The sequence below is a fragment of the Dipteris shenzhenensis genome, chromosome 22, assembly GCF_047967505.1.
Source record: "Dipteris shenzhenensis isolate YYH24624 ecotype China chromosome 22, Dip_SZ_1.0, whole genome shotgun sequence".
NCBI lineage: Eukaryota > Viridiplantae > Streptophyta > Polypodiopsida > Gleicheniales > Dipteridaceae > Dipteris > Dipteris shenzhenensis.
In genome coordinates this window covers 44,935,216-44,949,668 of record NC_141617.1, presented here as the reverse complement: position 1 = coordinate 44,949,668, position 14,453 = coordinate 44,935,216, and the positions used below count along the sequence as shown (strand labels likewise).

General features: G+C 38.8%; 1 protein-coding gene across 1 annotated transcript in view; it reads right to left on the bottom strand.

Annotated features, from left to right (window-relative positions):
* Positions 1-9,301: 9,301 nt before the first annotated feature.
* LOC147888158 (uncharacterized) overlaps positions 9,302-14,453 on the bottom strand; it is a 40,839-nt gene continuing 35,687 nt past the window's right edge. The window contains exon 5 of the mRNA XM_087393601.1: positions 9,302-9,863. Within this exon, the coding sequence (XP_087249727.1) occupies positions 9,765-9,863 (99 nt within the window). The 3' untranslated portion in view covers positions 9,302-9,764. The remainder of the gene's footprint in view (positions 9,864-14,453) is intronic.

The window sequence follows — 14,453 nt, the reverse complement described above, 5'->3', positions numbered from 1 at the left end:
TCTTAGTATTGTCTCGTCTCAAACACTCCTGAAGTATTGATCTTTGCAATTAAGCATAATTTTCTACCTTGCATCTCACAATTGCCTCATTTTTCATAAACGATCAATGCATTTCTCCAACTTGGTTAATTTTGAATGAATAATATTCACTCGGTTACTGTAATCTATCTGTATCTTAACCGTGCATTGAATATGCTCATGTGCTTTTGTGCTCTTTCATTCGACTCTATTGCTCTAGTTGATTGACTAGCAGCTATCATTCCAATTTTGGCTTTCTAGAGGATTACTAAAAATCAAGTGATACAAAACAATAAACTTCATAAATCCCCTATTCGAGTAGCAAAAAAATATAATTTATTCAAAAGTCCATATGTTTCCTGAATGCTAGAAGGTTAGATATGCATATAACTTTAAATCCACTAACACTAATTTCACATCACCCATAAGAGAGTTGGTATGCTTCATTGCCACGTCATCGTTAGTATCAAAGGAAAACTCTACTACAATCAAGTTCTCTCTTTCCACCATAGTAATTGAGATCACCAATGGAACATTCCACACAAGTGAGGTGTTTCCAAGGACTCCTTGAATGGATTAGTCTAGATTCTATGCATATGTAAATGCTTAGTTTTTTTAACTCTATTCACTCTTGGAACCAAACCCATGTTTCTTTGTTTTACTAAAAAACATCCTTCCCCAATGATTTACTCTTACAATGTACTAATCCAATCAATGCAACAAATTGATGACAAAGTCATATTTTGGTGCATGAAATTTACCTGATGGTGCAAAAAGACATGATAATCATCTAAGTCATGCCTTGCCCTTTGATTCGATATGTAACTTGACTCCATTTGGACTTGTAAATGAAAAGATACAAGGACGTGAAAATGTCATCTTTTGGGCCAAAACAAGGAACGCATTAATGCGCTCCTTGTGTTGGCCCAAAAGATGACATTTTCACATCCCTATATCTTTGCAAGTTGTCAAAAGAGTTTTAACATCCCTACATGGCATGATTTAGATGAACATCATTTTTTTGCACCATTAAAAAAAATTGTGTGCATCATAATATGAATTTTGTGAATTTTTTGCCAATTTGGTGCACCAAATTTAAAGCAAGGTTTCCCATAATAGGGAGCGAGAAGACACTATCTATTTTGGCAACCAAAAAAAATTCCAAACTTTGAAATCCTCTACCTTTTAATTGCACTTGGGGGGTCACTCTTTATAAACCCATAAAGCATGTGGGAGCAAGCTTGTGTTAAAAATTACCCCTATTCTTGCATTTTACTATTTTCTCATGTGATTGATTAAACCCTTGTATGGGTTTACATTTCAATCTTAAAATTGTGACACTCCTTCATAAATCTACATAAATAAATTATGTTAAGTTGCTATTTTGTAAATCTTGTCATGCACATAGAAGGCATGTAAGTCCCCCCATTAAAAAAATACCACTTAGTGCACTAAAGTGCTATGTTACATGTTTATGAGTGACCCCCCAGGGTAATTTCCAAAGCCAAATGCGGTCACGTTAAAATAGTCCTTAACTTTGGACTACTCAATTTCAAGAAATATGACACATAACCCCCCTTGTGAATACTTGCTACTTCAAGCAATTATTTTATGGGACACTTAGATTCTTTCTTTGCTTGCTTGATTTTCCTACTACTACAACAATCGTCTCTTGCTTTTTTGGGCTCGCTCACTTTTTCCTGCCTGCTCTATTGACTGCCTTGACTTTTGGCCCTATGCTTTAGTCTTTACTTAATTAGGACCTATAAGACTTTGGATCAATTTGCTTCTTAGAAATTTTATATGTTCATTGTTATCCAGCCTTAGACTTCTTTTACAGTCGGTTGAAACTTGAGTAGTGAGAACCTCCTCCATATTTCAATCACCTACTTTCAAACCTTTATACTTGAACTCAGTGGAGTAGGCTTTAGTCAAACATCTCTTTAGGTCCATTGCTTGAGAGTATTGACCCCTCTGAGTCAAATTAGAGTGTCATTTGGTCATGATAGATTAAACGCCTTTAGCTACCAATCAACCAATCTTTGAATTGGAGAGATGCATTTGTTTGTTGACCTTTGTGCTCGAAAGTGCACATTTTTCCATTAGAGCCATGGGAAGAATTTTTGGGTGACTCCCTCATGTAAATTCACGTTTCTATCAGTCATCCAACCCTCGTCCAATGAATTGAGCCAATTTGTTGATTGTTAATGGTTACGTGAAAGGATTTTACTTCTACAAACTGTTACTTGCAAACTCTGATATTTGATCTGCCTTCACCAACGTCTCATTCTTTCCTTCACTCCCGGCTGCTCTATTTGGAGCCTTTTGATCTTGGTTCCTCTAAACTTGGGTCATCTTTCACATTAACGACTTCTTGCAAGTTGCCTAAATCTCCACACAAACCTCTTTGTTTGACCTTGTCAAGAGCATTTAGACATTTGATACATTCAACTTAATCCTTTTTTGTGTGCCCCCTTATGGGGCATTGCCTTATTAGATTTTCTGCCCATTCGGAATTAGTACTTATTGTTTTACAAGATTTCATAATTCTAACTTGTTGTCTTCGATGGTTTCGGACCACCACATTTGTGCATGCCATTGGCGTGTGTGTCATAGTTGCTTGCTGGAACTCTAGCTGGTCCCATGCAATGGTGACCCTTCACTATATGGCCATGGTGATGGCCAATCTTCATGTCTCCTTCCGTCGATGGCTGCTCTGGGTTTCCTTATGTGGATGGCAGTGTCTCCATTCTCCATTTAAATTGGTTGTGTGCTTAATAAGCTATCAATAAGAGGGTGTTCACATTTCTAGTAGCTTAAATTGAGTTAGGAGAAAGTGTAGCTAAAATGTTAATTAGGAGATCCCTACGGCCGCTTTGGTGTTGGTAGGTAGTTGCTCATTGGGCTCTGGCAATTGGAGTAATGCATCTTTACATGATGTGGCTCCTTATGTTGGAGAAATCATAGCCAAAGAGTGTGTGTTGGTGTGTTATACTAGTTCTAGCTACTAGTGGTTCATGTGTGAGTGCCACTTGTCACCTTGGGAGTTATCCCATATGCACTTGGTACTAGAGTGTGTGTGTCTAGTCTATAAAGGATACCATTGTACACACTACGACATGAAGATACTTTAGCATGTCCATCATCAAATGATTATGTAAGACTTGTGGTAGGGTATGACCATTTCCACTAGGTTAGCCAATACTACCCACAAAAGATATCAAATAATAAAGGGAAGAAACTAAAAGGATACTCAAACTAAAAGGCTACTCCATGAATATTTGGATAGAAAAATGCAATGCAAAGGCACAACATAAGTGATGACAACAATGGAGAATTCAAAAACACTAAAGGAGTTATTATAGAAAAGCAATTCAATCCAATACATGACACAATGTCAAGAAAAGACAACATGAAAGAACATGACAAGGAAGAAATCCAATGTGTGATATGAACTCACAATCATCTACCTACCAAATAATATGAAACCAAAGCCATCATGTAGAAATCAATTCAAATATAAATAAGCACATTAGAAAGAAATGAAACAATGACAAGAAAGACAAAATGGAGCTTTGTATCATACATTTGATAGTCAACATTCAACATTAGTATTTTACATATGCAAACCTTTAAATAGACAGGGAAGGCATACATAGTCAGCCAGAAGTACTTTCTCGATAAGAAGAATCAAAAGATCCAAAAAATTTTGACAAAGGTATGAATCATGTCGACAAACAAAATGCATCAAAAGAAATAGAAGACCAATGAATGCATGGTCAACTTCAAGAGAAAGAACAACTCCAAGACAATGGTAGTCATAACAAGAGCCAAATAGACTAGTGTAAGAAGAAGCAAAACGAAAGAGACCAATATATGGCCAAAAGAAAGAGAAAGAACAAACTGCAAGACAGCATAGTCAACAAGAGTCAAATGGACTAATGTCGGAAGAAGCATAATCAAAGTAGAAAAATGCCAAAGTCTTGATGATGGTGATGAAATTTAGTTAGAAAAAACAAAGAAGAAGAAGAAACACTCATGAGCTTAGTCCACTTTGCAGTCCAACCAGATAACATGGACAATTGCGAAGGCCACATGGACAATTGCAAAGGTATCAAGAAAAGGAAAGCACAAGTCATGTAAATGGCAACGATAGAGACCCTAAACATGAAAGTCATCAAAAAATATTGACAAAGTTAAAAGACAATTAAGAACTATACAATGACGAAAAGAAAGAAGTAACCAAACTCTATAGAAACATCCAAACAATAAAGGTTTTCAATCTATGCAAATATTGTGGCAGATTTATGTATTGCACCACAGTGGCATCTATGACGAAGATAAATCAATCTTGATAGTATGTCAAATAGTGCTAGAAAAAATTGACTTTTAAATGTGTTTTTATCGACTAGAATTATAAAATATCAATTTTTCCATGGCCGTTATTTTAAGGACTAAAGGTTTAGAGATTTTAGTCTATAAAACCGACTAAAATTTGATTATATATAAGAGTAAAGTTTATTTTATGAAGTTAGAAAATCTTTGTTGCTACCATTGGTATCAATTCCATAAGAGAAAAGTCTATCAGCAAAAATAGACATCCATTAACATCGACAAAGTTCCAAAAGTAGATTTAAAGACACAAACATTCCATTGCTGTCACACCATAACCAATGAAACTCCTAGCACTTCTAGCACTCTTGATTTATCTTCTTATATAAGTTATACAAGTGTACTTGTCTACAATCAAAACTATAAGTAAATACTTTGATATTGTACAAGAATATGTGCTCATTGTACTATATCCTTATTATTTCTATGTCGATTTGCCTTATTACTCTAATTGCTACCTATAGCTATAATTACTAATTTTTGCCACATATTTGCCTAGGTTTCTTGTGTCATAGTTTCACTTCTAATCAGCTCACCTACCACCATCGCAGTGTAAAAAGTTCAAACTTATAATACTATTATATGGAAGATAGTCTTCAACTTTCACCAACATTTAGAGATTTCATGGATAATGATGAGCTACTAGAAAGAAAAAAGAACAATATCATAAGGTTTTAACAAACTAAAATAGTCAAGGATGTGTTCAAACAAAACTTCAAGATTATGTTACCACTCTGAGCAATCCCTCATTGCCAAAACTTTTCTACAGTATATACTTATCAATCACAATTGTCTCTTTCTATTCATCTAGAGTAATCTCATTGTTGGATAAGTTTTAAGTTTAGTGATGCCCTTAATATGTTTAGTTTTCATAGCTCTCAATTGGTGTTACTAAAAAACTTTTGTACTATTTTTAAGGCTTGGTACTCGTGCCTATTTGTATATATGTGTATCTTATAGTCTTTGTCAACAAGAATTTTCATCCATGACAATTACTAGTAACTACGAAAAAATCAATAGTTGCTCTTTGTATTTTGATACCAAGACTTTATATTCAAGATGTTTGTATGAATATCTTTTAGTAGTTCTTAAATAGCCTGCATTTGAGGTGTAGCTATACATTAGTGCACCATCTCTTTATTCCATGATCCATCTTGACTTGTACAAGACCTTGGGGCCTTATTCTTAGGGACCAAGCATAAGTTTCGAGTGTGTATTGGTTATGGATGCATGATTTTTGGGCTCTTTGCTTATATTTTTGGGTTTTGAACTCATTTTGGTGGATCCTGGGTTCATTGGTCTCGGAAAACTAAGGTCTAAATTTTGCTTGTAGTATTGGGTCCTAGGATCACTTAATATGAGTATCGGGCTATGTGTTATCAATGGTTCTAACTTAAGTATTTCATTTATCCAGATTCTTAGTGCCTGGGGTTACTTGTTCTAGTGTCTCGAATTTTGTGGTCTCAAATTCTAGGGTCCAAGCTAATCTATTTCAAATTGTGTAAACCCATATTTTGAGTTTTGAGTCCAAAGAAACCTAGAACTTTCAAGCTCCAAGGTTCTTGGGCTGGGTCTAGTTCCTCATTCCGGGTTATAGGTTGGCTAGCCCTGACTCATAGCTCACAGACTAAAACTAAAAGATTAGTGGACAAAACCTTAATCAAAGTCTAGGGCTAAATACTAATGTATCGAAGGCATTGTGTTGCTACCAATCCCATCATACATTATGTGGCTTGGAGGACTACAGTTATGACCTCAAAGTGGGATATCTAAATAAGGCGATAAGGATTGTATCGTAGGGGCATTGAGATAGCTATGTGAAGCCCACTTACATGGCACAACACTACATGGAAGCAAAAAAGGAGGGAAAATAAATAATAACGAGAATATCAAAACCTTCATGGCTACTTCAAGTCTACTATTGAGAATTTGATTCATTGCACAAAGCTGACGAATGAGAGCAATGAAGTCACTATGTGTGTAACCAACAACAAAAGGAAAAATTAACTCATCAACTGTCAATAACACTACATGTCCACCATGATACTTGTTGCAAAGACAAAAAGGCTTGCAAGAATCAAGAAAATATTATACAAGCTAAAGTGAAATGCAAGGATCCAATAAAAATGAAAGCTTTCGTGTATCCATGGTGCTTAAAGTAGTCAGAATTGTTCTTTTTTACTAATGATAAACTTGGGCTTCAACACTTCAAGTTGTACTTTATCATCATTTGACAAACACAAAGAGCATGTAAATCACCTTTACACTAATACCTGATACACTTCGAGGCTATATATGGATTTCAAGAGGCAAAAAAAAACTATGTCAAGTTTAATTAAAACATGAGCAACATCAATCATTTGCATGTAATCTTGTCTTTAATCTGCCATGTATCAATTCATGTGACCACAAGGACTACAACCCTAAGAGTATTATGAAGTCCAATCATGTCTAGTCCCTTTGCTCATTTGTTAGATTTAGTGAAATCTAATGTCATATATCATCACACATCATGGTTAATGTCTATTCTCATCTAGATTTGTAAAGCTTGTGCTCTCATGCCCTTCAACCTACTCCCTCTACCTCATGCATGCCATGCGAATGTCACTTCATTAGCATGATTAACTCTTATCTATAGTAACAATTTAATACATGCTCAAAGAAGAAATAAAAAACACTTCTCTTGTGCACTTCTTTCTATGAGATCGTCAAACTAATTGTAAGCTAATATAAAGTTTTAGAAACAATCAACTAAAACCACTCAAAGCAATGCTTTGGTTAAATGCTCTTTCAATGGATGCCTCATGTATTTGAATGCCAAGCTCCTTGGGTGGAGATTGTTAAATGGTTTGTCAAAAATGGTAAAGGCAAACAAGTGGGCACATGAGCTCTCTTACATGGTATGATAACATTTGTTCATGCTTTCGGCTCAAAATCTCAAGCTCTGATCTAATAAATGAACTAGTGGATGCATCAAAAGCTTGTGGATCGTTGATGACCTAGAAAGGAAAGCAAGGTCTCAAAGGCGATGCCAACCAATATGAGGACCTCTAGTGGAGCTGGACGATTAAACCTCTTGCTCTAGTGCTAAAAATATGCATAAAAAAGGCATAGTTCCTTAGCAAATACTTTACGACATTTGACTTGCCTTTTGTAAGTCCTGGAGGATGTTCACACTAACTACTTGCTAGAGACAAAGCAATGGCTCTTCTCTAAAGAATCCTTGGACTTGTTGTCTCCTAATTGTGTCTCCTCAATCAACTAGACTTAATCAATGGAGTGTTGATTACTTTGAAAAAAATTATTGTGAAGGCAGTTTACAAACTACTAGCCCACAAGAGATCATTGATTGGGGGCTCTATATATTATTTGAAAGCTAGAGAGGAGCTCAGGATGGTGGAAAGCACGGTTGAGGACGATTTGAAAGGGATTCCAAGCAAGGAAAGCAAGGTTCTTGCCATGGAAGACTCTTCACTACTTGCTACTAGTCTAAAGTAGGATGTCCAAGTGGACAGCAATTAAGACGATGTGTCCCTACGGTTCTACTGTAGAAGAAGTCCGGCATCTGATGTGGTCTCTAGTAAGCCGAGGTATATGCCGAAAGTTAAAAGCTGCGGTAGAAAGAGCCAAGACTACGGCGAGGTTTACTATTGGTTCTAAATGGAGAAGTGTCTTTAAGGGGGGGACAAAGGGTCTCATCTACAACGTCCTAACACCATTTGAAAGCAAATCTTAAACACAAAGATCAACAAAAACTCACTCTTGAGAATAATAAGAACAAATACCGTCTTTAATATTTTAAAGCTAACTATTCTATTTGTGCCCTAATAGAACCAAGGCTTAGGATAAGCTCACACCTTCATCCCTTTTCAATGGCTCCCCAATACTTTCCAATATAGCTATAGCTGCAACAACTCCTTAACTAAGGTATCTCTTTTCCCCTTCGCAATTCGGTAAAGGATAATTTGCATTGGAATCCTTTGGTTTGAGAGGAAGGTGCAAGAGAATGTGATCTTCGCATTGATATGTACATTAAGACGTCATGTTGTATTTTGTTTGCCAAAAGCGCATGGCAAAAGCTTTTACATTTAGAGGGACATCATCTTTCTGATCTTGGACATTCTATTCTTGCTAGAAGTATGTGTACATCTACCTTTGATTCATATACAAAGAAAAGACATCTTCACAAAAGGTCCAAATAAAGGTAATGGCAATGTTGGAATAAGAAACCCGACTAGGCTTGAATACTAATATCTTATATACGCAGCTCCAAAAGGTATCACATCACAAATGTGAGGAAAAAAACCCAACTCGGTGAAAAACAAGGGGCCAGGATAACTCTGGAACGCCACTTCTCCTGGCACCAAATACCCAATACTTTCAGCATGAGCTCATAAGCTTACCACTGCTTTTTCATCCTCACACAAGCTAACCCACTCCCTTACTCCCTATTTGTTCTATGCTTACCTCTCTGCTCCCTATAAGCTCATCTCCCTTCATTACTAGTACTTTGACAAGTTTTATCCTACGAACATTCTAGAATCAGGAATGTGCCCATTGATGAGGGTCTACAATTCACTGCAATTCTGTTTTTGGCCATCATCAAATCCTAAACTTTAGGAGGCCTCAACACAAAGCACTTCTGTAAGAATATGACATTCCCAGCATTCTATAATGACTGGCGGATATATGCTGCCGACACCTAGTTGTCTTTATATCTCAAGTTTGCTACTGGATTTAGAGCCATGTCTAAACACAATGAAGTTTTGTTGGATCACAATATAAAGGTAATACAACATAGACATTGCAATGGATGCCGCCTCCAATGAAGTCTCATTCCAGTGGATCGAGGAAGTTTAATTAACTTGTGCATTTCATAAGGTTGTCATAGTCATATGAAGAGGAGCCATCATGGATTAAATAAACACAGACCATCATAAGCCAATAGGTGCTCAAGATCACACCTTCATTTGAAGCAGATCTGTCATGTGTTTGACATAAAAACTGTAATCGACAAGCGAGGTAGATCAAATCAGAAATCCATATTTCTACCATGTACAAGGGAGACTACCAAATCTTGATAAAGCCCAAATATGCCCTGATAATGGCTGCAAATCAGCGATGTATATAAGACTAAAATACACCACCTTAGAAGAAAGAAAACCACCTCTTAAGGATATATGGCTAGTGGGATAAATAGCAGAAACAGTACAGTATTCTTCACTAGCCTGACAAAACAATGCTGCCACCTTAAGGCAGTAACTCAAACCAGATGGACAACCTACAGTGATGCAAAACTTGTTATCAGATGATACTTGTGCCAATAAATACAAATTGACTTTTGCCGCTCGTCATCAATTTCCCTTCATCTTGACTACCTTCTTCTTCGACTTCTTTGCAGCATAGTTTTTCATACCTAGAAAGAATAGGAGAGCTCCAAAGAGGGAGAGATTCTGCATCACCAAGAGAATACGGAATCAGTCTCAGTCTCACTCTCTCTCTCTCTCTCTCTCTCTCTCTCTCTCCCCCCCTCTCTCTCTCTCTCCTTATTTTTCCTTGGTTGGTGGCCATTTGAGAGGGAACTGGTTTTCCCTGCTTTTTTCCTTGGTAGACTTTGTAATAGGGTCTCAGGGATATGAAAGGAATACAAATCAGCTCTCTCTCTCTCTCTCTCTCTCTCTCTCTCTCTCTCTCTCCCTCCTTATTTTTCCTTGGTTGGTGGCCATTTGAGAGGGAATGGTTTTCCCTGATTTTTTCCTTGGTAGACTTAGGAATATCCAAAGAAAGTGGCTGCGATACTGACTTTGCCAATCCCTCAGAGTCTGACCGCGTTGCGATCATTCTTGGGATTTGTCCAATTTTATAGAAGGCATATCAAAGGATATTCCGAAATAGTATCACCATTGACTGATCTGACCTCAGATAAAGTACCTTTTATATGGGGACAAAATCAACAAGAAAGTTTTAACACCATAAAACAAGCTGTGGTCACAGGTTCGGTGTTAAAAATAGTTAATCCCCAGAAATCGTTGTTTCTCGAAACCGATGCAAGTGGCATTGCGGTAGGAGCATTTCTCCTTCAAGAGGGAAGGCCAATAGCCTTTGAAAGCAAGAAGTTTTCTCCCTCTCAAATAAATTAGCCAACTCATGAATTAGAGTTGTATGCGCTTATCCATGCTTTGAAAACATGGAGGCATTATTTGTATGGTTCAGAGTTTTATGTGAATGTGGATCATGATACTCTGAAACATTTTTGTAAACAGCCTGACTTGAGGAGCCGCCAAGCTAGGTGGGCAGAGCTCATGCATGAGTTTAATTTAATGATTCGGTACCGAAGAGGCAAGGATAATAAGGTTGCTGATGCGTTGTCTCACATTATGCACAAAATGAGTTTCACAATATTAGAGAGTGCTCTAATGACCAAGATCAAAGAAACTCAAAAAGTGGATGAGTTTGTCTAGAGCTTATGGCCTAAAGCTCATGTGTTAAAACCCAGGGAAAACGAAAAGGATGACCTGGCATCCAGAAAAGGCCAAACTTATGCAAGATATACCATAAGGGATGGTATGCTGAAAAGAAATGGCAAGGTAGTAGTACCTAGTCAGAATGATCTCAGGCAGAGAGTCATTCGACAGTGCCATGATAGCCCATGTGCGGGACATCCAGGGGTCGAAAAGACATATGATCTCATGAAGCGAGATTTCTTTTGGCCTAAGATGAAAAAGCATATTCATGAATATGTGACACGGTGTTTCTCGTGTCAGGTAAGTAAGGCCGAGCGGGTGAAGCCACCCGGACTTTTACAGCCCTTGGAAATACCACTGAGTAAGTGGGAGAGCATTTCCATGGACTTTATTGTAGGGCTGCCTACAACGCAAGGAGGGTATGATTCTATCCTTGTGGTGGTTGATTTGAACTGGAGCCATTGCTTAAGACGGCACCAAATTTGGGCATGTAGCACTTATTTTATCAATTTAAAAAAAAGTGTCATGCATTAGGTACCTAGGTGCGGGTAGACACATTGGAATGCCCAAGACCTTAAAGGGAGAACCTTAGTCATTTAATTGGGCTACGTGTATCCCAATTGAGTAAATGGGTGGTACAAAGAGGTGTGACCTCTTCATATCTCATTGTGAGCTTTCTTGTTGACATTCACTCACCTCACCCACTCACTTCCTACACATTGTTGCATGTGAACCTGCCTCGATGCCTCCATCACATAAACAATATGCATTGTTGCACGCCAATCCCTCCCTTACAATGTTAAATGTAGGCCATCTTCTCCCAATTCTAGTGATGCCCTATGGGCCCTGGTATGTGCCTTGTAGGCATAGTTATAGGCACTTAGTTTATTTTGTGCCTTTTATGCCAACTAGGACACTTAGTCCTATGTGACACCTAGGACACTTAGTCCTATGTGACACCTAGGACACTTAGTCCTAGGGTCTAGCTACAAATACTATGTACTTTTCTTTTCATAATACTCTAGTTGACGTGATGGCTGCTATCTTTCGACTCTTGTACCTTGTACTTGCTCTCTCGTTTATCGATCCTACAATGGTATCAGAGCCAAGGTCTACACTTGTCTTCCAGCTCTCCTCAGCCCCTTGAGCCCTCCATTGCTCATTGGAAGTCTGCTCCTCTGCTGGTCGTCACTGCTCCAGCCTGTTCGATGCTCTCCAGCTGCTGTCCAAGGCTTCCAGAGTCTTTTCGTCTCCACAAAGTGCCTCATTGCTGTTTCCAGGCTGAGGCGACTGCTTCTAGGCCCCAGCTGCAGCTTTTTCGAGATCTTCTACAGTACCCGTGGCCATCTGTCGCCACTTTTGTACTGCAGATCCAGGCGCCCAGCTCCCGTGACCTCTCCAGAGTCATCTGCAAGAGATGTCCTGCTATCGCGACCTGTTCAGAGCCCTCCAAAGGAGACACTAGCAGCCACACACTCAGTTCGAGGTGTCTGAGGGCTGTTCCAGCTACGCTCCAACCGCCTTTTGCACTTCAACCTGCTGCAGCAGCTCCGTGGTCTGTTATACTCTACCTACAAAGGTCTTTTAAGTCTCAGCCATAAGCTCAGAGGACCAGAAGCTGATTCACAAGCAACATTTGCAGTCTTTTACCTTTTTTGACAGCTTTCACTATCAAACCCTAATTTCCAACAGAAAAAATTAGGGCTTTTGACATCTGGACCTTCAACCTGTCAATACAACACCTTGGACAAGGTTGACAACTCAAATCATTCCAAAAATTGAAGTTTTCAGTCAATTTCAGGTTCAGGACTGTCACATTGTGCCATGTCATCACTCAGGTCAAGAAAATTTGGGGCTTTTGTGTTGGGAGCTCAATTTCAGCTGGTAACCTTGTTTCTATACCTTGCTGCACATATTCTCAGTCTATTTGCTCTTTCTATTTCATCATCTGAGCAAGAAAAGGCACAGTATTGCCTTCAGCCTCCTGGAAATATCTGTTGTTAGCTCACAGGTGTTTGGGACAATAAATCATATTTTTGCAGTTTAAAGCCTTGAGGCTATACTTTGGTCACTTTGTCAGTGCATTTGTATCAGTACTATTTACAATGGCTGGGAATAATCACAACTTATTTGGCATTCTTCGTGAAGATGATAAGTTGGATGGGACCAACTATCCGATGTGGTCCTATCTCATGAAACATATTATTATTGCAAGGCACTTTTGGAATATTGTTTCTGGGGTTGATCTGAGGCCAGCCAATGCTACAGTGGTTGCCTCTACCACTGGTCCCTCCGCAAAGGGTACTCCTCCTGATGCCTTATCTTCTAGCACCCCTGCTGTTGCTCCCCCAACTCAAGAACAATCAAGATGGGATGCCAAAGATGAAAATGCACATTCCTGTTTTGCTTTATCATGCAAGAGGATCATTATTCCACACATCCGGTCTTGCAGGACAGCAAAGGATGCTTCCGGTCTTGCAGGACAGCAAAGGATGCTTGGGACAAATTGGCTTCTCTTCATCAGATTCGCTCCCAGATGGCTTCTTGATACATTGAGGAACAGCAAACAAGATCAGCCTTTTTCTGCCCAGACAAGGTCAGGCAATGACAGATGCATGGTCACTTTCTTGAGTTTGCATTCCTTGCTACAGCTTGCAATGAAGAGCCTTTGTGCCATAAAGATGCTTTTGATAGCAAAGAGTGGATGCATGCAATGAAAGCTGAGTTACAATCCATTGCCAAAAATGACACATGGGAGTTAGTAGATCTCCCACCTGGCAAGCATGCCATTGGTACCCGGTGGGTCTACAAATAAAAAAGGAAATCTGATGGCAATATAGATCGACACAAAGCCCGTTTTGTTGCAAAAGGTTATGCCCAACAAGGGATTGACTTTGAAGAGACATTTGCTCCCACATCCAGGATTACTACCATTAGATGTGTCATTGCCATTGCAGCCCATCATCATTGGCACGTGCACCAGCTTGACATCAAAACTGCTTTTCTTCATGGGGATCTGCAGGAAGAAGTCTATGTCACACAACCTCCTGGCTTTGAGGTTGTTAATTCTAAAAACAAGGTATGCAGGCTTAGAAAAGCCCTTTACGGTTTGAAGCAGGCACCCAGGGCATGGTATGCCAAAATTCATGCACACTTACTATCCCTTGGTTTTCAAAATAGCCCCACAGAACCCACTCTTTATGTCCGTGGGAGTGGATCTGATTTTTTAGTGCTGATTTTATATGTGGATGATATGCTCATCACAGGCCCATATACTCAGCATATTGCAGCTTTCAAGGTTGATTTGCAGCAGGTTTTTGAAATGTCGGACAAGGGACAGCTTCACTATTATTTGGGCATTCAATTTGCTCATGTTGAGGGGGATATCATGATGTCTCAATCCAAGTATATTGGACAGCTCCTTGATCGTTTTCAGTTTGAGGATTGCAAGCCAATCTCTACACCAATGGACCTTGGCTTCAAATTTTCAGCTCATGATGGGAGCCCACCATGTGATATCACTCTTTACCAGCAGGCTGTTGGATGTCTCATTTACTTATGTCACACCAGACCTGACTT